General features: G+C 45.1%; 1 protein-coding gene across 6 annotated transcripts in view; it reads left to right on the forward strand.

Moving 5' to 3' along the window:
- LOC144270937 (uncharacterized) overlaps window positions 1-23,548 on the forward strand; it is a 76,257-nt gene that overhangs the window by 46,391 nt on the left and 6,318 nt on the right. For 4 of the 6 annotated variants that reach the window (XM_077827909.1, XM_077827927.1, XM_077827919.1 and 1 more), the window contains exons 18-21: window positions 1,054-1,087; window positions 4,310-4,405; window positions 4,843-4,958; window positions 22,760-22,895. In XM_077827909.1, coding sequence (XP_077684035.1) covers window positions 1,054-1,087; window positions 4,310-4,405; window positions 4,843-4,958; window positions 22,760-22,895 — 382 coding nt within the window. The remainder of the gene's footprint in view (window positions 1-1,053; window positions 1,088-4,309; window positions 4,406-4,842; window positions 4,959-22,759; window positions 22,896-23,548) is intronic. The other 2 variants (XM_077827936.1, XM_077827954.1) reach the window with 2 other exon arrangements.

The raw sequence follows: 23,548 nt of genomic DNA on the forward strand, positions 1-23,548 counted from the left end.
CCAGGGGTAATACCTAGCAGAATGCCTGGCAGATCTCTCCTCTTACAAGATGGGGAAATTCAAACAAGGGCTGCCTGAATATATGTGGAAAGTTTTATTTTAATATTTAATCAAAGGCTCCAGTGCATTTATTTGCATATGTAATCATAGTGCATTAAGGACCGGATCCTGCAATATTGAGGTTAATTTTACCATTGACTTCAGTGGTTACAGGACCAGGTGCTATGACTTCCATTTCATGGTGTAATTATTTTTAGCTAGCCAGAGAAATTAAATTCAAACAAAAGCATTATAACTGAAATTACCCAGGCACAAAAATCAGGAAATTCCATGACACAGAATGTGATTTTGCCCTGCACACCCTCTCCATGGCCAGCCACCTTGCATGATAAAACCATGGAGGTTTTGCTGTATTTTACAGTTTTCTGCTTTGGAAGGGGGCAGGGTTGATCCTGTATATACATCTGGGGCTCAACTGCAGCTGCTGTGTGAAACATAACTGAATTTTCTGACCTTGGTGCTTGTTAAATATGTGTCAGCTGTGATATTCCATTAACAGTGTTTCATTTAATATTTCATAGAGAGAATTAGGACTGTTATTTGGAGTCACAAGCCTCAATTTTGCAGAGATTTAACTCAGTGGGACTATGTTCACAAATCGTTCCATGACTGGGGCCAGAGGGCCTGACTCTGCAGTCACTTCCTATATACGGATATTCCTACAGTATAATTATTAAAGTAGAATGAGGACTTCTTTTTTCTGAAGATAATGCAGCTCATTTAACTAAGATCCTTTTTTAATGACTATATAAATGATTCTGTAAAGTCATTTCAGCACAAGAATTAATGTACCTGGTTAGAGTTTGAAATAAAATTATTTGACAGGCAACAACTCATGATAGTTACTATTATGCCCCACTATGAAATGAATCCAGAAGATTATTTAAAAAATTCCCGTCAGCACAACAAACTACTAAATAGTGCCACTTTTCATTAGAAAAGTGAAATGGTCAGTATTTTCCACTCATTTATTTTCTTTTTGTTTTCTTCTAGAAGCAACCAGAAGGTGCAACTAAAGATCCAACAGGTAGGCAACTATATAAAATATGAGTGAATATTAAATGCATGAAAATACTGCTTTTGGCCCCGATTGGCAAATACATAACTTTACATATGCGAAGAGACTTGTCACATATGTAAAAAGAAAAGGAGTACCAATTTATTTGAGCATAAGCTTTCGTGAGCTAAAGCTCACTTCATCGGATGCATTCAGTGGAAAATACAGTGGGGAGATTTATATACATAGAGAACAAGAAACAATGGGTGTTACCATACACACTGTAAGGATAGTTATCACTTAAGGTGAGCTATTACCAGCAGGAGAGCGGGTTGGGGGGGAATAAACAAGGGAAAATAGTTTTACTTTGTGTAATGACCCATCCACTCCCCGTCTCTATTCAAGCCTAAGTTAATTGTATCCAGTTTGCAAATTAATTCCAATTCAGCAGTCTCTCGTTGGAGTCTGTTTTTGAAGCTTTTTTCTTGAAGAATTGCCACTTTTAGGTCTGTAATCGAGTGACCAAAGAGATTGAAGTGTTCTCTGCCTGGTTTTTGAATGTTCTAATTCTTGACGTCTGATTTGTGTCCATTTATTCTTTTACGTAGAGACTGTCCAGTTTGACCAATGTATATGGCAGAGGGGCATTGCTGGCACATGATGGCATATATCACATTGGTAGATGTGCAGGTGAACGAGCCTCTGATAGTGTGACTGATGTGATTAGGCCCTATGCTGGTGTCCCCTGAATAGATATGTGGACACAATTGGCATCGGGCTTTGTTGTAAGGATCGGTTCCTGGGTTCGTGGTTTTGTTGTGTGGTGTGTGGTTGCTTTTGATTATTTTCTTCAGGTTGGGGGGCTGTCTGTAAGCAAGGACTGGCCTGTCTTCCAAGATCTGTGAGAGTGATGGGTCGTCCTTCAGGCTAGGTTGTAGATCCTTGATGATGCGTTGGAGAGGTTTTAGTTGGGGGCTGAAGGTGATGGCTAGTGGCGTTCTGTTATTTTCTTTGTTGGGCTTGTCCTGTAGTAGGTGATTTCTAGGTACTCTTCTGGCTCTGTCAATCTGTTTCTTCACTTCCGCAGGTGGGTATTGTAATTGTAAGAATGCTTGATAGAGCTCTTGTAGTTGTTTGTCTCTGTCTGTGGGGTTGAAGCAAATGCGGTTGTATCATAGAGCTTGGCTGTAGATAATGGATCGTGTGGTGTGGTCTGGATGAAAGCTGGAGGCACGTAGGTAGGCATAGCCGTCAGTAGGCTTCCGGTCTAGGGTGGTGTTTATGTGACCATCGCTCACTACCACTGTAGTGTCCAGGAAGTGGATCTCTTGTGTGAACAGGTCCAGGCTGAGGTTGATGGTAGGATGGAAATTGTTGAAATCATGGTGGAATTCCTCAAGGGCTTCTTTTCCATGGGTCCAAATGATGAAGATGTCATCAATGTAGCGCAAGTAGAGTAGGGGCATTTGGGGACGAGAGCTGAGGAAGCGTTGTTCTAAGTCAGCCATAAAAATGTTGGCATACTGTGGGGCCATGAGAGTACCCATAGCAGTGCCGCTGATTTGAAGGTATACATTGTCCCCAAATGTGAAAGAGTTATGGGTGAGGACAAAGTCACAAAGTTCAGCCACCAGGTTTGCCATGACATTATTGGGGTTACTGTTCCTGACTTGGCTTGTAGTCCATCTTTGTGTGGAATGTTGGTGTAGAGGGCTTCTACATCCATAGTGGCCAGGATGGTGTTTTCAGGAAGATCACCGATGGATTGTAGTTTCCTCAGGAAGTCAGTGGTGTCTCAAAGATAGCTGGGAGTGCTGGTAGCGTAGGGCCTGAGGAGGGAGTCTACATAGCCAGACAATCCTGCTGTCAGGGTGCCAATGCCTGAGATGATGGGGTGTCCAGGATTTCCAGGTTTATGGATCTTGGGTAGCAGATAGAATGCCGCAGGTCGGGGTTCCAGGGGTGTGTCTGTGCGGATTTGTTCTTGTGCTTTTTCAGGGAGTTTCTTGAGCAAATGGTGTAGTTTCTTTTGGTAACCCTCAGTGGGATCAGAGGGTAATGGCTTGTAGAAAGTGGTGCTGGAGAGCTGCCTAGCAGTCTCTTGTTCATATTCCCACCTATTCATGATGACGACAGCACTTCCTTTGTCAGCCTTCTTGGTTATGATGTCAGAGTTGTTTCTGAGGCTGTGGATGGCATTGTGTTCTGTACAGCTGAGGTTATGGGGCAAGTGATGGTGCTTTTCCACAATTTCAGCCTGTGCACGTTGGTCGAAGCACTCTATGTAGAAGTCCAGTCTGTTGTTTCGACCTATGTAAAGTTACTCCCGTGCATAAATGTTCACAGCAGAGGTGCCTTTTCAATTTAGCCTTTTGTTCTCTTTGTGACAGTGGGACAGTCCTTTTATCTAACATCAGTACATGAGCCCTACCAAAAGTTATTTAGGAGACTTTCTATTTTTGTATCCTATTGTTTCTTTCCCAAATTGTATCCTATCCTGTTGCTCCACCAATGAACTCTCTCCTGAGAAGAGAGGAATATACACTATACATCAAGGATCTGCCTCCATCCTTTCTCTTAAAAGCAGAAATCAGTATATGGAAACTAGAAAGTTGGTGCTAACTTATATGTTCAAAAAAAGTAAAGAGGACCCTGAGAATCAGAACAGTTTAATCTTTCTGTAGGCACATGAGTTCACGAAGTAAACAACTTGAACTGCTGCTCCTCCTCATTTCAGATGCACATTAACTTCTACCCTACTTGTTATAGTCTGACTCTTATTTACTGTGATTTATTGACATACATTTGCTTAATCATGAAAGCAGTGATACATAAAATAGTCAAGTTAATGTAGAAACACCGAGTCATATAGAAAGATGAAGTAGTTTATACCTTTAATAAATATTCAACTCCTGTTAACATTAGTAGGTTATGCTTAACATTAACGAGAACTCCTCATATACATCAAGAGAAATCACTGATTAGCAAAAATTGTGCAACTGTTTCTGCAGTATTTTGTAGAACTACTGTTTTTCTGTGCTATCTTGATACACATTTGCCTTATCTTATTGTATCTCCATATGTTTGTAAAAACGGTACCAATTTAAGGAATTATTTTGAGTAAAAGTATCAGACTCTTGAGGTGGATGGACTCCCTGGCTTTGGAGACTGACACTAAACTGCCTTCTGAGTGCATATTGCCTAAACATACTAATACTTTAAATTTTCCCCCACATGGAATCCCACATTCAGAAGAAGAAAATAATCCAAGAACTGAATCCTTTCAAGTAAAACGCAACATCAAAAAAGTCATGAGCATTTGTGATGAAAAGATTTTAGCACTCCAAGGTGAGTTTTCTGGCTTTTTAATACTTTCTCTGAGATCTGCTGAAGACTCTAATGACTTTAAGGTTTAATTCAGCAGGAAGTTTGATCAGTGTTTTTAGTCTTTCCCATACTGGCATTAGTTTAATCCAATTTTAAATGCAGTTTGAAAGTGTATGTTAGTCTAATCACTTTCAAAATCAGTTTAGTGTATCCACACTAGTCCTCCAGGAATTATCAGGTGTGTTAAATCATGTTAAGACAAAACTCTGGTCAAGAGCCCACCATCCACCAAAAAGGCCTTAGCGTAGTTCTGAAAAATTGTTGCAACCCATATTTCCCAGACTTACAAATTTACTTACATAAGAATGTACTTTTCTTTTAAGGAGGAGAGGAAGTTGTGTTTCTGTTTAGTTCTAAGTTTCATCAGGCAGTATTTATAGTTGCAGTTTTACTTACAGCTGATCGAGAGAAATGTAATAGAAAGGATACTGAAGGAACTCCAGTCTCAGGAGAGAAGGAAGGAAAAACAATGGAAATACAGTCACCAGCAGATGAGGGACATGCTTCTGGTCAGGTAAACACATTAAAAAAAAAAAAGAAAAACGGATAAAACCAGAAAAATATGGCTACATAATGCTTTAAATATTTATATTAGAATGGTTAAGATAGTAAGCTCTTTGGGCAAGGAACCATCCTTTAATTTTGTGTTTGTACCGTACCTAACACAGTAATGTTCAGGTCCATGCCTGGGGCTTCTGTGATACTATAATACAAATAATAATAATTAATAATATGGTAAAGATAAAAACTCACTAAATTGGCCTGTGAGCATTGAGTAAAATTTTTAATGCCAAAATTTTTAATTGGTTGGAGATTATCCCTTTGACTTTAATTGTAGTTAACTTTTTGAGAAGTATGCTGGTATGAGACTGACAAATTTACCATAATTTCGTTGGCTACTGTAGCTGAGATTGCTGGCTCCTTTAATAGTAGACACTGTTGGTCTGCCTATTAACGGAGCTTGGCCCTTTAAAACTCAGGATTCTTTTTTGAGTGCTGTCCCTGTGGGTGCTCCACTCCAGGTCACAGTGCGTCCCGGCGCTGTTGATCGGAGATCTTCAGTAGCAGTGCCTGGTCGGGACGCACGCGCTCAGCTACTGTCTTGCGTTGTCGTTAGGGTCTGCCTGAGCGCGCGCGTCCCGCACCCCCCTCAGTTCCTTCTCAACTGTCGTCGGCTGAGGATGGGACTTGGGGCAGTGCTCATCTCTTCCCTGGTTACTGTGAGAAATAAGCAGAGAAAAATAGAAATAGTTAGCTAGCCATTTCCCAGTTCTCCCTTTCCTTTAGCATAGTTCGTTAGTTTAAAAAAAAATATTCCCCCCCCTCAAGTTAGTCTCTTGTTGAGACTTCCCTGGCCGCTCATACTTTCGTTATGCTGTGGTCGCCAGGGTTTAAGAAATGTGGCTCCTGCAAGGAGTCTATGCTGCTGTCTGACGGGCACTTACTCTGTGTTAAATGCCTTGGCGAGACACACGTCTCTGCCAAGTGTTTCCACTGCACCAACTTAAAAACTAGAGCTCGCCGTGACAGAGACTTGCGGCTAAAAACGCTCCTCATGGAGAAAGCTCTGCAGTCGCCTACGAAGAAGAGCAGTAAACCCTCTCCTTCACGCTCCCCTGCCAAGTCAGAACTGACTGGGAGCACGGCTTCACCCTCTCATGCGAAGAGACAGGAAGCCCTAATGGCTCCTCTCAGAGACATTCAAAAGGGTAAAGGATCTCCCGTAAGGTCTTTACCCTTGGTGCTGACAGTGCCGAGAGCAGGCAACTCTGGCTTCCCCAGCACCTCAGCAGCAACTCACGCAGGGCGCAAAAGCAGGGACCTAACTTCCTGCAGGGGGAACCTCTCCTCAGCACCAGTCCTGTGCTGGTAATGCATTCCACTCCGGTGCCGACAAGAATGTCAGCACCGAGCCTGCCTGCAGCCCTTGGAGGAGGTTCATACCCCCTGCGGGGCTCTAACAAACGTTTCGTGGCTCCTACAAAAGTGAAACTAAAATCACTCCGGGCTGCCGCTCACACTTCACGCTCTGCAGCACGCCAGCCTAGGGAGCAGCAACAATTCCTGCATCAGCAAGATATCTCTGGCCCCTGAGCCTGACTCTCTGCTCCTCCATATGGAGCACTCACTGTTTAAACAGCAGCTCTCACCACCTGACCTGGCTACTTTCACTGATAGAGAACAACACACAGCAGCAGGCGGAGTTCTCCCTGCCTGAGTCTCCCCCTCCACCGGAGCCATACATACCCAAAGACATGGCGCATCATCAGAATCAGCCTCAGTTTCCCTACTTTGTCCTCCAGTGGCTGGGACCCAACTTTCCCTACCTGGTGCCCTGGCCTCAGTGGTACCCGTGGTCGGCTCCTGGCACTGCTCCTCCTTGTACCCCTTCTACTGGACCGCAAACTCATCCTACGCCTGTATCCCCAGCTCCAATAAACATCTAGAGCTCCTGAAACCCCTCTTGAAGAGGTGGGCTATGAACCCTTCCCGGATTTACTGGCTCCTATCTTGCCATCAGCCACAGAAGATGCCCTCATGTCTCCACCTCCATGAAACGTGGATGACTTTAAGGAATTCCAGGAACTTTTCAAGAGCGTGGCACTCAGCCAGGAAATCCCTTTGGAGGAAGTCCAGGAGACAGAACATAGACTCCTCAAAATCCTCTATCCCTCTGCACCCTCAAAGATCGCACTACCCATAAATGAAGCTCTCCTAGAACCAGCTGATACTCTCTGGCAGACCCCTGCCCCCATCCCACCAACAGGCAAGAAAGCTGAATGTAAATACTACGTGCCTGCGAGGGACGTCGATTTCTTATTTTCCCATCCACAACCCAATTCTCTTGTGGTGGATGCAGCGACGCAGAGAACAAAGCAGCCACGCCACTGGCCCACTCTGCAGGACAAGGACCTCAAATGCCTTTACCTCCTGGGTTGCAAGGTTTATACCTCTTCTGCTCTGCAATTTAGAATTGTAAATTATTCTGCCCCCCTTGCAAGCTATGACTATGACAACTACAACAAGCTCTTTGATTTTGCCTCCCATATACTGGAGGACATGAGAGTGGACTTCAAGTTAGTCCTCGTCGAAGGTCAGTTGGTGTCTAGGATGGCACTATAAGCATCCATGGACATGGCTGATCCAACAGCCTGCACCACTGCAGGTGATCTGCAGGTCTACCTGGCTCTCGGCATCCGGTATCCCCAAAGATTTGCAGACCAAAGTGGAGGATCTCCCCTTTGACAAAGATAAACTCTTTTCCAAAAAAACCAATGAAGTCCTTCACACCATGAAAGACTCTAGAGCCACTTTGCGCACATTGGGCGTATACCCATCCATCCCCAGGAGACCACGGTATCAATCTTATCAGATGCCCCGCGCACAACAATATCAATATCACCGACCCCAGTATGACACTGGGAGAAACCACAACAGACCTCCTAGGCGCAGGCAAAACCAGGCGCAACCAACTACTTTCCACCTATCAGGTAACAAATAACAATTTTGAAGTGCTGGTCAGGGGTTCTGCGCAACCACCCCTTGACTCCGCCACCTATTTGCTCATTGGCTACCGCCTCCAGGCTTTCCACCATGTCTGGCAACAGATCACGCAGGACCGTTTGGTCCTGGAAATAGTTCAGTCAGGTTACTCCATCCCTTTCTTATCTTCCCCCTCCCATTCTTTCCCCTTCCCTGTCCCTCTTCAGGGACCCCTCTCACGAGCACCTTCTCCGCATGGAGGTGGCTCATCTTCTCTACCTAGATGCAGTCGAACATGTACTGACGCAACATCGGGGGAAAGGGTTCTACTCCAACTACTTTTTGACCCAAAAGAAAGGCAGGGGGTGGAGACCTATTTTAGACCAAATTAGTGCCCTAGTTTGTGTACAAAATGTACACAGCAGTGTACAAAAATTCAAGATGGTCACATTGGGCACAATAGTACCTGTGCTGGAACAAGGGGACTGGTTCACAGCCCTCGACCTACAAGATGACTATTTTCATATATTCATTCATCCAGCACACAGATGCTTCCTGCGATTCATACTCGGACACAACTACTTTCAATACAGAGTACTTCGACTCGGACTCTCCATAGCACCATGGGTATTCTTCAAGACCCTAGCTGTAGTTGTAGCCCACCTCCGCAAACACAGCATTATATTTTTCCCCTAGTTAGCTGACTGCCTTATCAAAGCCAGCTCCTACGACGAGACGTTAAATGCGACAAACTTTACCCTCTCCCTTTTCCACAGTCTAGGCTTGCTAATAAATTTCCAAAAATCCACCCTAATACCTACACAGCAGATAGAGTTCATTGGAGCGCACCTGGACTTGATTCGAACTAGAGCCTCGCTTCCACACAAGAGATTCCTCACTATTACACATCTCATACCCACGATCTCTGTTCGCCCCAGAATACAGCCACGGACCTGCCTTCAGCCTCTTGGTCACATGGCAGCCACCACCTTTGTGGTCAAATACGCCACGCTGCACATGAGATGCCTTCAGGGTTTTCATAGATTCATAGATAATAAGGTCAGAAGGGGCCATTATGATCATCTAGTCCTACCTCCTGCACAATGCAGGCCACAGAATCTCACCCACCCACTCCTGCGAAAAACCTCTCCCCTATGTCTGAGCTACTGAAGTCCTCAAATCGTGGTTAAAGACTTCAAGGAGCAGAGAATCCTCCAGCAAGTGACCCGTGCCCCATGCTACAGAGGAAGGCGAAAAACCTCCAGGGCCTCTTCCAATCTGCCCTGGAGGAAAATTCCTTCCCCACCCCAAATATGGCGATCAGCTAAACCCTGAGCATATGGGCAAGATTCACCAGCCAGATACCCAGGAAAGAATTTTCTGTAGTAACTCAGATCCCACCCCATCTGACATCTCAACTCCAACTACAAACCCAACAGAGACAGTTTCTGCAGAACACTGACTCCGCCACCGAACTTATTGGCCTCCCTACATTGGTGGACAAAACCAGAGAACCTATGCACGGGTGTTCCCTTCCATCCACACTCCCCAGTACTCATGCTTACCACGGACGCTTCTGTCAAGGTTCCTCCCCCACTCTGAACTCTAGGGTACAGATGTGAGGACCTGCATGAAAAACCTCCTAAGCTTATCTTTAACAGCTTAGGTCAAAACTTCCCCAAGGTACAAAATATTCCCCCTCGTTGTCCTTGGACTGGCCGCTACCACGACCAAACTAATACTGGTTACTGGGGAAGAGCTGTTTAGATGCGTCTTTCCCCCCAAAATACTTCCCAAAACCCTGCACCCCACTTCCTGGACAAGGTTTGGTAAAAAGCCTCACCAATTTGCCTAGGTGACTACAGACCCAGACCCTTGGATCTTAAGAACAATGAACAATCCTCCCAACACTTGCACCCCCCCTTTCCTGGGAAATGTTGGATAAAAAGCCTCACCAATTTGCATAGGTGACCACAGACCCAAACCCTTGGATCTGAGAACAATGAAAAAGCATTCAGTTTTTTACAAGAAGACTTTTAATAAAAAATAGAAGTAAATAGAAATAAAGAAATCCCCCCTGTAAAATCAGGATGGTAGATATCTTACAGGGTAATTAGATTCAAAAACATAGAGAACCCCTCTAGGCAAAACCTTAAGTTACAAAAAAGATAGGCAGAAATAGTTATTCTATTCAGCACAATTCTTTTCTCAGCCATTTAAAGAAATCATAATCTAACACATACCTAGCTAGATTACTTACTAAAAGTTCTAAGACTCCATTCCTGGTCTATCCCCGGCCAAGACGACTACAGACAGACACAGACCCTTTGTTTCTCTCCCTCCTCCCAGCTTTTGAAAGTATCTTGTCTCCTCATTGGTCATTTTGGTCAGGTGCCAGCGAGGTTACCTTTAGCTTCTTAACCCTTTACAGGTGAGAGGAGCTTTCCCCTGGCCAGGAGGGATTTCAAAGAGGTTTACCCTTCCCTTTATATTTATGACAGCTTCCCTGATAGTTTGGGGAGTGCACCTAGGCGACCACAAGGCATAGGGCTGCTGGTCCCTATCAGAGACACGTCTGCACATCAATCTCACGCTCAGCAGACACTTCTCCGAGGAACACGAATGGGAATTACATCCCATGATACTCCGACAGCTCTTCTCCCACTGGGGCACTCCATCGATAGACCTGTTTGCCACTTCTCAAAACCGCAAATGCCATCTGTTTTGCTCCAGAGCAGGACTCAGAAACGCATCTTTAGGGGATGCATTCCTCATTCCTTGGAACAACTCCCTCATGTACACTTTTTTCCACCGATTCCACTGATACACAGGGTTCTATGCAAGCTCACAGAGGACAAGGCCCGGGTCATACTTATTGCCACAGCTTGGCCCAGACAGACATGGTATCCCTACCTGCTACACATGTCCATCCGTGCTCCCGGGACTCTCCCTGACAGACCAGATCTCCTCTCCCAGAACCGTAGTTGGCTTAGAATCATAGAATATCAGGGTTGGAAGGGACCCCTGAAGGTCATCTAGTCCAACCCCCTGCTCGAAGCAGGACCAATTCCCAGTTAAATCATCCCAGCCAGGGCTTTGTCAAGCCTGACCTTATGGCTTCTTCATCCGCAGCTCTGGAAACTCCATCTGATGGTGTGGTTCCTTCATGGTTTCAATCCCATGAATTAGCCTGCTCGGAACAGGTCCAGCACGTCCTCCTGCACGGTAGAAGGGACTCTACTCGTAACGCTTACCTGCAAAAATGGAAACGCTTCTCCATCTGGTGCTTCCACAGATGCCTAATACCCCAGACTGCAACCCTCCCTGACATCTTAGACTATCTTTTCAAACTAAAACAGGATGGGCTTTCGCTCAGTTCTATCAGAGTACACCTCGCCGCCCTTACCACCTTCTGTGACACTCTGGATGGCTATTCACTTTTTGCCCACCCCACCATGAAACGCTTCCTCACGGGCTTGCAACATCTCTACCATGGAATTCATTCACCAGTAGCCTCCTGGAGTCTCAACCTAGTTCTCCACACTCTTATGAAACCTCCTTTTGAGTCCCTGGCTACCTCATCCCTGCTCAACATGTCCATGAAAGTGGCTTTCTTGGTTGCCAGAATGTCAACGAGAAGGGTTAGTGAAATAAGCGCCCTGATGGCCTACCCTCCTTACACCATTTTCTCTAAAGACAAGGTTGCTATGTGACCCCACCCCAAATTCCTCCACAAGGTGGTGTCTACCTTCCACCTTAACCAGCCAACATACTTACCTGTATTCCATCCCAAGCCTCACACGACTCCACAGGAAGCGGCGTTACATACCCTTGATGTCCGATGGGCTCTTGCATTCTATCTTGACAGAACTAAACCATTTCATAAATCCCCTAGGCTATTTGTTTCTACTACCAAGAGATCAAAGGGTGAGGCTATCTCTAAGCAAAGACTCTCCAAGTGGATCTCGGACTGCATCAGATCCTGCTATCAGACCCAGAATGTTCAACCACCAGAGACTGTTAGGACTCATTCTACTAGAGCAATGTCAACATCCATTGCCTTCCTTCACAAGGTACCTATTACAGACATATGCAAGGCGGCCACGTGGACATCTGACCACACATTTGCCAGACATTATGCCATCACATGGGATACCATGGCAGACACCGTAGTCGCCCATATGGTACTGTCTACCATTGTCCTTCAGTCCAAAAGCCCACCAACCATAGCGAGTACTGCTTCAAATTCACCCGGAGTGGAGCACCCACAGGGACAGCACTCGAAGAAGAAGAGAAAGTTACTCACCTTGCAGTAACTGAGGTTCTTCAAGATGTGTGTCTCTGTGGGTGCTCCACTACCTACCCTCTTCCCCCTACTTTGGAGTACTAATCAGATCACTCTGTGGTAGAGAAGGAACTGAGGGGGTACGGGACACGTGTGCTCAGGCAGACACTAACGATGCCGCAAGACAGCAGCTGAGCGCGTGCGTCCTGACCAGGCACTGCTACCGAAGATCTCCGATCAATGGCGCTGGGACACACCGTCACCTGGAGTGAAGCACCCACAGGGACACACATCTCGAATGACCTCAGTTACTGCAAGATGAGTAACTTTCTCTTCTGGGAGATGTAGTTCTCACAGTTGCTTGGTAATTGTGGGCAGAACTGCAGTGCATGGTGGGAGAAAAAGCAGGCCCTTTAAAGGGCAATCTTTCCTTAAAGTGCCTGGAGATGTGCGGGAGGGAGAAAGGAGAGAGGGGAGCGTGTACTTGTTGGGGAGAGTTCTCTGGAAAGACTAGGCCTTGTGTGGGGCTGATCACTTATAGAACCGGGTAGGCACTGAGCCCAGGAGGGTCTGTGGAAAACGTTGGTGAAGATGCAGGAACCCTGAGGAGGAGTAAGTTTCTCAGGGCCTGAGGAGACAAGACATCAAAAGGACCCAGGAAGAGGTAGAGTAAAAGAAGGAAAAGGCCTGCCACAATAGAGCAATGGTGTATGCTGGAGGTGCAGGATTGCCATCAGTTTTTGTCTAAGTGCTCAGGCCGGAGCTTCCAGTGAGGATTGGAGGAAACCCCACTTCAACCCCTGAATGGGGCTTGCAATCCCAAAAGGGCCAAAAATCATGAGTCAGGCCCTAAAAAATTAATCATGCAATTGGCTTAAAAATCATGTGTTTTTTAAGTAGGTGCTTTCTGTTTGACTTCTGAGTTTTGAGCCTTCGTTTCATGTTTTCAGTCTTTTCTCCACAACTGGAAGGGCTAGAAACTTACCCTTCTGTTTAAATGAAAGCTGAGATTCTCATTTAATCACACAACTCTAGGAGCTGGGGCTTTACGAAAAACACCAAATATCCTGAGACTTGTGATAAAATCCTGGGGAAGGGCAAAGGAAATTCTTTGTTTTGTGCTTGGCCTGCTTTTGTTTGTCTTGGAAGTGAGGCCAGAATCCAAACTAATGTAGTAGAAAGGAAACTGAGTACTGGTGGGCAAATTGAAGTAATGCTAGGCCCATAAAGAACCTGTTATAGCTAGCTACAGGTATAATGGAGTCCATAATGTAGGATTCGACTCATTCATTTTCTTTAGGCATCTCCAGTCATGTGTCATGCGACTCTTATTAGAAAGCAATTGTAAAATTTCTGTAAAATTTCTTATAATGTAACTATTGTTTCAGTGGTTAATTGTATTATCTTTGTGATTATCAATAACTGGGGCAGAAAAGCTCCAAATATGAGTGATTCCTTTCAAAGTTTTGAAGTGGCAATATCAATAATTCAGAACCAATCATTCACATAACAAATTTTCTGTGAGCAGTCTGATTTTCTTGAATGTCTTCATTATTTGAAATTCTTTACTTGTTTGTTTGAATCATTCTTGAGCTATAGATTGTTCACTAACTGTTCACTGTGAAAATTTAATATCTGAAGTTCAAGTGGTGTTGATTAGTTCTGAGGGAGTACGTAAGTCACATGGTAAATTTCTGTTCCACGACTGGAGGAACATAACTTCTAGAGTCAGGTTCTTCATTGAGTGGTGTCCCTGTGGGTGCTTCATTTCAGATGGCGGTGCGTCCCAGCGTTGTCGATCGGAGATTTTGCTAGCAGTGTCTGGTTGGGGCGCGCTTGCGCAGGAGCTGTCTTGTGGCGGCGCTGACGCCACTTCGGGCACGTGCATGCACTGACCCCCCCAGTTCCTTCTCAACTGTCCTCGGCTTGAGATGGAGTCTGTTAGCAGATTTTAGTTAGATTTTAGAGATTTAGGATAGTACTTATAGTGTTAATAGTTAGTTTAAGCTTGGATTTAAGTAGATGTAGCTTTTACATTTCTTTCTCCCCATCCTCAGAACCTTGAAGAGGGACAAAAACAAAAATGCCTGGATCACCAGATTTTAAAAAGTGCACATCTTAGAAGGATGCCATGCTGGTCTCAGACAGACATTCACTCTGTGTCTGCTGCCTGGGGGAGTTGCACATCCCTCAAAAGTGTGCTCACTGTAGTAACCCAAAGGCAAGGGCAAGGAGAGATAGGGATCTCTTCCTAAAATGCATCCTAATGGAGAAAACATTGACCCCTTGAAACGGAATCCACAAGTGGCTCCCCTGGGGCCATGTCACTGGACAGACCTAGTGCCTTGTCCTCAGAGAAATCAAGGAAGAGAGCGTTATCATCTCAAAGCTGGGAACCTTTAAAAAAGAAACAGTCTCCGGCGAGATCCGTGCCCTCGATGTCAAGCTTCTCTAGAGTGAGCACCTTCAATACACCAGGCACCTCCAGCACCATCTGCCAGGGGACCTCTGCCGGCAAAGTTAAGGAGTCGAGCAGCAGGCACCATTCAGCCTCCTCCTCCTACTCCACGGCATCCTCTACCCCAGCAAAAGGAATGGCACCGCAACCGATGCTGCAAACCGTGGCACCCCCTCCAGCACTGATGATAGTGGCACAGAGCATAGAACAACCTAGTCAAGACACCATGGTGCCGAGAAAGGCCACACACAAGTGATTGGCACCGAAAGCAGTGGCACCGCAAACAGTAGCACCAATGTCTGCCGAACAAACTTCAACAACTCGGATTGCATCTGCACTGACTCTCCTCTACTTGGCACGGCGGATTCGCCGGTACCTACGGCACCAGACCAACCCCACTCTCCCATCGCACCACCATTTTCAAGAGATGAAGAAGATGAAGAAAAGGAAGCTGTCTTCTTTGCTGACCATTCTTCCCCAACAGCAACCAAATACAAAAGAAAATCAGATCCAAACAAGGGTCTACCACCAGGGCTGGCTAACCCCTGGATATGCATGCCATTCCAGTTACAGTGGCCACAATGGGACCTATGGGCAGCTTTTAGGGCGCAATTCCGACAGCCTACATCCATGAACAGAAAAACCATAAAATCATCATCGACTTCAGTACCCGAACTCTCTGAAGCCACAGAGGAAGGGGAAGAAGAAAGAGATATCACATTAGAACATGGTGAGCCTCTAGAATACAACTCCTCATGCTCTACGGATGAAACAGTTATACCCACAACTACAATAGCCCCGATGACTTCAAAAACCTCTAGGAGCTCTTCGGGGAGTGGCACAGAGCCAGAACATCCCTCTAGAGGAAGTACAGGAGACACAACACTAACTCCTGAAAATACTCCATACATCAGCTTCCTCCAAGATCCCCATCCCCATCAATGATGCCCTCCTGAAACCAGCAGACATTATGTGGCAAACACTGGCCTCCATCCCACCAACCAACAAGTGCACGGATAGGAAATACCACATGCCAAATAAAGGGATGGAATTCCTATTTGTGCACCCACCACCAAACTCCTTGGTGGCGGATGCAGTAAACCAAAGAAACAAACAATATAAATCCACTCCTCAAAACAAAGAATGGAAGAGACTGGATCTTCTAGGCCAAAAAGTGTACACATCAGCTACACTGCAATTCCTCACTGCAAATTACACTGTGCTACTGGCAAACTATGATCATAACAATTATAACAAATTCACAGAATTCACCCAGAATATACCTGAGGGGGAAAGAGAACAATTCCGGGCCATTGTGAACAAAGGCCAGCTTATCTCCAGGACAGCACTACAGGCCGCCCTCAACGTGCCAGACACAGCAGCTCACATGACGGCAACAGCCATTATAATGTCAGGGCATCATGGCTGAATTCATCAGGAATCTCCAAAGAACTGCAACATAAAGTGGAAGATTTGCCTTTTGACAGAGACAGACTATTTTTGCCCAAAACCAATGAAGTTCTCCAGTCCATGAAAGATTCCAGGGCGACCCTCCGAACATTAGGGCTACACACAACACCAAACAGGAGGCAACTTAATCAGCCATACAACAGAAACAGGGACAACACATCTCAGCGACAGCAGAGACCATACAAATAAAGGGGACAAAGAAATAGACCACAAAGATACCAACAGAATCAACCCCAGAACTCAGCGTCTCAACCACCACCAAACAAACCACAATTTTGAAGTATTGGTCAAGGGTCTGCATGACCTCCCCATAACACCAGCATCAGCGGACAACACACAAATCTTTGGGCACTGGCTCAGGCCATTTTACACCAACTGGGCTGTCATCACATTTGATCAGTGGGTTTTAAAACTAATTCTAATGGGCTATGCCATCCCTTTTACATCTATACCAACTACCCACCCTCCTTCCCGGTTCTTCTGCGGGGATCCTTCTCACAAGCATCTATTGAGACAAGAGGTGCATCACTTTCTGCAAATAGGTGCAATGGAACTAGTCCCAACACAACACAGAGGGAAGGGATTTTATTCCCATTACTTTCTGACTCAAAAGAAAAATGCGGGGTGTAGACCCATCCTAGACCTAAGAAAACTCAACAAATTCATCTGCCCACAGTTTCAAAATGGTCACCCTGAACTCGATCATCCCTATGCTGGAAGAAGGGGACTGGTTTGCAGCCCTTGACCTGCAAGATGCATACTTTCACATTACAATCCATCCAGCTCACAGATGCTTCCTAAGGTTCACAGTAGGACAAGAACACTTCCAATACAGAGTGCTACCATTTGGCCTATCGACAGCATCGAGAGTGTTCACCAAAGCACTGGCGGTAGTAGCAGCACACCTGCACAGACAAAGGATACTCATATTCCCTTACTTAGACGACTGCCTAATCAGGGGTTCCACAAAGACAGAAAGAGAAAGAGGTGTTCAATTAACCATCTCCCTCCTCCACTCCCTGGGGCTACAAATCAATGAAAGGAAATCCACCCTCACTCCAGTATAACAACTGGAATTCATAGGTGCTCGCCTGTACTCACTCCCTTCCAGAGCCCCGCTTTACCATGATGACCTCCCTTATATTGGGGGTCTCGCACAGCTCATGGTGCATGCATGCACCTGCTTATAACTACTGGGACACATGGCGACCACCACGTTCATGGTCAAGCATGTCAGGCTACATATGCGGTGCCTATAAAGATGGCTAAATACAGTCTACAACCACAAAGGCACAGCCTAAACAAGAGACTCACACCCGCCGCAGAGGTGATTCAATCGCTGCACTGGTGCACAAACCCATCAAACGTGTGCTCAGGCATACCTTTCCAACAGGAAGAAGAACAGGAGTACTTGTGGCACCTTAGAGACTAACAAATTTATTAGAGCATAAGCTTTCATGGGCTACAGCCCGTTTCATCGGATGCATAGAATGGAACATATATACACATACAAATAAGTTGAAGTTACCAGACAAACTGTGAGAGGCTAATTAGTTAAGATGAACTATTATCAGCAAGAGAAAAAAACTTTTGTAGTGATAATCAAGCTGGCCCATTTAGACAGTTGACAAGAAGGTGTGAGGATACTTAACTTAAGGAAATAGATTCAATATGTGTAATGACCCAGCCACTCCCAGTCTCTATTCAAACCCAAGTTAATGGTATCTAGTTTGCATATTAAATCAAGCTCAGCAGTTTCTCATTGGAGTCTGTTTTTGAAGCTTTTCTGTTGCAAAATTGCCATCCTTAAATCTTTTACTGAGTGGCCAGAAAGGTTGAAGTGATCTCCTACGGGTTTTTGAATGTTATGATTCCTGATGTCAGATTTGTGTCCATTTATTCTTTTGCTTAGAGGCTGTCCGGTTTGGCCAGTGTACATGGCAGAGGGGCATTGCTGGCACATGATGGCATATATCACATTGGTAGATGTGCAGGTGAACGAGCCTCTGATAGTGTGGCTGATGTGATTAGATCCTATGATGGTGTCACTTGAATAAATATGTGGACACAGTTGGCATCGGGTTTTGTTACAAGGATAGGTTCCTGGGTTAGTGTTTTTGGTGTGTGGTTGCTGGTGAATATTTGCTTCAGGTTGGGGGGCTGTCTGTAAGTGAGGACTTGTCTGGATCCCAAGATCTGTGAGAGTGAGGGATCATTTTTCAGGATAGATTGTAAATCTTTGATGATGAGCTGTAGAGGTTTTAGTTGGGAGCTGAAGGTGACAGCTAGTGGCGTTCTGTTATTTTCTTTGTTGGGCCTGTCCTATAGTAGGTGACTTCTGGGTACTCTTCTGGCTCTGTCAATCTGTTTTTTCACTTCAGCAGGTGGGTATTGTAGTTGTAAGAATGCTTGATAGAGATCTTGTAGGTGTTTGTCTCTGTCTGAGGGATTGGAGCAAATGCGGTTATATCTTAGAGCTTGGCTGTAGACAATGGATCGTGTGGTGTGTCCTGGATTGAAGCTGGAGGCATGCAGGTAAGTATAGTGGTCAGTAGGTTTCCGGTTTAGGGTGGTGTTTATGTGACCATCACTTATTAGCACAGTAGTGTCCAGGAAATGGACGGCTTGTGTGGATTGGTCTAGGCTGAGGTTGATGGTAGGATGGAAATTGTTGAAATCATGGTGGAATTCCTCAAGAGCTTCTTTTCCACGGGTCCAGATGATGAAGATGTCATCAGTGTAGCACAAGTAGAGTAGGAGTGTTTGGGGATGACAAGGAAGCGTTGTTCTAAGTCAGCCATAAAAATGTTAGCATACTGTGGGGTCATGTGGGTACCCATAGCGGTGCTGCTGACTTGAAGGTATATATTGTCCCCAAATGTGAAATAGTTGTGGGTGAGGACAAAGTCACAAATTTCAGCCATCAGTTTTGCCGTGCATTATTGGGAAACACCATCGGTTCAAATCACAACAGACAGCTCCGTGATCGGATGGGGGGCCCCCCTGAAACAATATACTGTCCTGGGCAAATGGTTACCAATAGAGACGCACCTTCTCATAAAGCTACTGGAACTACACACTGTCCGCAGTGCATGCTACCGCTTCCTTCCATTCATAAGAAACAGAATGATAAGGATATTAACAGACAACATTGCTTGCATGTTCTATATCAACCTCCAGGGTGGAGTGTGATCCCACTCATTATGTGTGGAAGCTCTAAAGTTATGGAACTGGGAAAGTATAACATCACTATGACAGCTTCATATCTACCAGGCTGTCTGAATATCATGGCGGACACACTAAGCAGACAGTTCTCCCAAGAACACGAATGGGAACTGAATGACAAAATGACACAACTCATCTTCGGAGGTGGGGAAATTCATCCATAGACCTATTTGCCACACAAGCAAACAAGAAATGCCCAGGATTCTCCTCATAAGAAGGACAGGGAACACAATCACTGGGAGACATGTTCCTGATAAAATGGAACGCCCATCTCTTATATGCTTTCCCTCCAATTCCTCTAATCTCCAGAGTCATACACAAAATACAAACCGACAGGGCCAAGATAATCCTCATAGTGCCAACATGGCCCAGACAGACTTTGTTCCCTTATCTGAATCGCATGGCAATATGCACTCCATTCAGTATCCCTTGATGACGTGATCTCCTCTCACAGGACAACGCATAAGTCCTCCATCCCAATCCAGGGAAAATCACCTCAGAGCATGACTCCTTCATGGCTCTGAGGGAACGAATTAACTTGTTCGGATCAAATACAACAGATACTGATTAACAGCAGGAAACAAAACACACGACATACATACCCCTAAAAATGGAAGAGATTTTCCATTTGGTGTCAAAACAAACAAATATCAGCAAACCAAACCCCACTCCCATTGATCGTGGAGTACCTACTATCATTAAATAAATCAGAACTGACTACAAACTCGATCAAGGTCAACCTCGCGGCAATAACCGCCTTCCACCAACAGATAGAAGGGACATCAGTATTCGCCTGCCTGATCACAAAGAGATTCATAACGGGCCTACAAAACATGTACCCGGACATTTGTGAACCTACTCCGGCATGGGACTTAAACCTAGTGCTCAAATGCTTAACCAGAAAACCATTGAAACCCTTAGCATCTTGCTCTATGCTCCATTTATCAATGAAAGTAACATTCTTAATAGCCATCACAACGGCACAAAGAGAGAGTGAGTGAGATTGGGGCGCTCATGGCTCACCCCTCATACACAATATTCCACAAGGACAAAGTGACTCTGAGGACTCACCCAAAATTCATGTCCAAAATATCGTCCTCATTCCACCTTAACCAGCCAATTCACCTACTCACTTTCCACCCTAACCCACACAACAACCCACTAGAGGCGGCATTACACACATTAGATGTCTGCCACGCCTTGGCCTTTTACCCAGACAGCACAAAGACCTTTTGTAAGTCGCCCAGACTGTTCGTATCAACAACAGAAATGTCAAAAGGCACAGCTATATCAACACAAAGACTATTGAAGTGGATATCAAACTGCATCCACTTGTGCTACTCCTTATGAAACACTGAAGCCCCAACAGGCACCAGAACACACTTGACAAGGGCTGTAGCAACTTCTACAGCATTCCTGCACAGCGTGCCCATCCTTGACAAATGCAGAGCAACTATAAGGGCATCCGAACATACTTTCACCAATCATTATGCAATCATGCTTAGCTCAAGCGCAGACACTAAATTAGGCTGTAGAGTCCTAGCAGCAGCTACACAATCAACTCCAAAGTCCCTTCCATCTGCATGAGGGCACTGCAATACAATCTCATGAAGTGGAGCACCCACAGGGACTCCACTCGATGAAGAAGAGAAGGTTACTCACCTTGTGCAATAACTGAGGTTCTTTGAGATGTATGTCTCTGTTGCTCCACTACCCACCCTCCTCCCCTCTACTTTGGAGTAAGAATCAACTGCTCCAGGGTAGAGAAGGAACTGAGGGGGTCGGCATGTGTGCATGCCAGAAGAGGCGTCAGTGCCACCATGAGACAGCTATTGCGCATGCGCATCCCGACCAGACACTGCTAGCAAAATCTCCAGTTGACTGCTCCTGGGTGCACTGCCAGCTGAAGTGGAGCATCCACAGGGACACATCTTGAAGAACCTCAGTTACTGCACAAGGTGAGTAACCTTCTCTTTCTAGTGAAAATACACTTATGAGTTTAAGATTTATTTTCCTCAAATAACCTCTGATATTCTCTTAAGATACGTTGTTTCCATGAATGAATATCCCCGGTAGTGAGCTCATTTAGTAGCGTAGTCATGGAAAGCAGACACACAAGGGGTGCAAGCTCAACCAAAATACATCATTTGTTTACTTAAGTGAACATTCATGAACATTTCTTGGGGTATTGCCATCTCTTTAGATTTATGTACATTGGTCATTGTCCTTGTGTCTGAGCTGCTCGTCTCCATTACTTCCACTTTCTGTAAGGAGTGTTCTGAGAGATTTCTCAGATTTCTCCTTGTATAACTTTTAAAAATTAAATTAATAACACAGCAGACAATTGTCTGTGAAACAAGAAAGACTAAGGTTATTTTCCATCTCTTCAGCAGTTCTAGAACATTAAGGTCAAATTATATCCACTCCAGGATGGGTGCACTGTGGGGCGATGGAGGCACTTCTTCTTGCTAGTGCAGTTGACAGTGTTAGTTTCCCAGAAAGTGATGGTAATGGGGCCAGGGCTTCACATTGGCCAGCAGAGCTAGCGTGGTATGGATGGGAGAATACACTGAACTGTTTGAAAGTGTGCTGGAGCTGCTGATGCATTGTGAGCTACGCCAGAGGACATGGGGAATTCCTCTTCAGGTGCCTACTGGAGCATGGATCCTCCCGCCTTCCCCTAATGTAGGGCTTCTCAACCTTTTCCTCTCTGAGGCCCCCCCAACATGCTATAAAAACACCACAGCCCACCAGTGCCACAACTGTTTTTCTGCATATAAAAATCAGGGACAGCATTAGGTGTTAGCAAGTAGAGCAATTGCCCCAGGCCCTTACACCACAGAGGGGCCCGCAAAGCTAAGCTGCTCAGTCTTTGGCTTCAGCCTCGGGTGGCGGAGCCCCGGGCTCTGGGGGCTTGACAGGACTTTGGCTTTCCGCCCTGGGCCCCAGTGAGTCTAATGTTGGCCCTGCGTGGCGGCCCCCCTAAAACCTGCTCATGGCCCCCCAGGGGGTCGCCGACCCCTGGTTGAGAACCGCTGCCCTAATGTACAAGCAGTGGTTTAAAGCCGTGGGATAGTTGCAAGATTTTTTTTATTAGACTCAAGTACCTTATAACAGCTTGAAATGTTTAATATTTAATGAACTTCTAGTTCTTCAACTACATTTTGTCTACTATATGCAGACCATATGTTCTTCGACTCCTATTTAACAGAAAATTTTGTAATTACTTTTCCCATCATTGCCTATGAACAAGTATTTCTATTCAGATAGTCTGTATTTATTATACTCTGCACTGTATACAGACAATCACAAAACTTTATATTTATATTTATTTATAATTTATTTTTATATTTTATTTATTTATTTATTTATTTATATTCTATTTATATTTTAGCAGGCCATTTTAAATTCATCAGCAGTGTCTGCATCCCACAGAGATGACATAGTGAAAGAAGACAGAGAAAAAACAAATCCTTTATTGACTGAGACTGAATCAGAACTAGAAACTGAATCCTTGGACAAGCCAAAAGGTACATAGCATAGACCAATAAACTAATATTTCTGTTTTGTCTGAGGAGTTCAAATGGGGAATCCTGTACTTTCTCAATTGACAAGCAGGAAAATCTAAATTGTAGTTTGACACATAGTCCTCTTCTATCACATGGGAAATGTCTTAAGAAGAACCCCTGCTAGCTCTTGGCTTCTTAAATACTTCGTCTCACCAACTGAAGGAATTCATTACACAGATTCAGGTGAGTCCATGGTAGATACTAAGGTCTGAAGGGACCATTATGATCATCTAGTCCGACCTCCTGCACAAAGCAGGCCACAGAATCTCACCCACCCACTCCTGCGAAAAACCTCTCCCCTATGTCTGAGCTATTGAAGTCCTCAAATCGTGGTTTAAAGACTTCAAGGAGCAGAGAATCCTTCAGCAAGTGACCCGTGCCCCATGCTACAGAGGAAGGCGAAAAACCTCCAGGGCCTCTTCCAATTTGCCCTGGAGGAAAATTCCTTCCCGACCCCAAATATGGCGATCAGCTAAACCCTGAGCATATGGGCAAGATTCACCAGCCAGATACCCAGGAAAGAATTTTCTGTAGTAACTCAGATCCCACCCCATCTAACATCCCATCACAGGCCATTGGGCCTATTTACCATGAATATTAACCTTGTATCATTT

The sequence above is a fragment of the Eretmochelys imbricata genome, chromosome 1 (genome assembly GCF_965152235.1).
Source record: "Eretmochelys imbricata isolate rEreImb1 chromosome 1, rEreImb1.hap1, whole genome shotgun sequence".
NCBI classification, from domain to species: domain Eukaryota; kingdom Metazoa; phylum Chordata; order Testudines; family Cheloniidae; genus Eretmochelys; species Eretmochelys imbricata.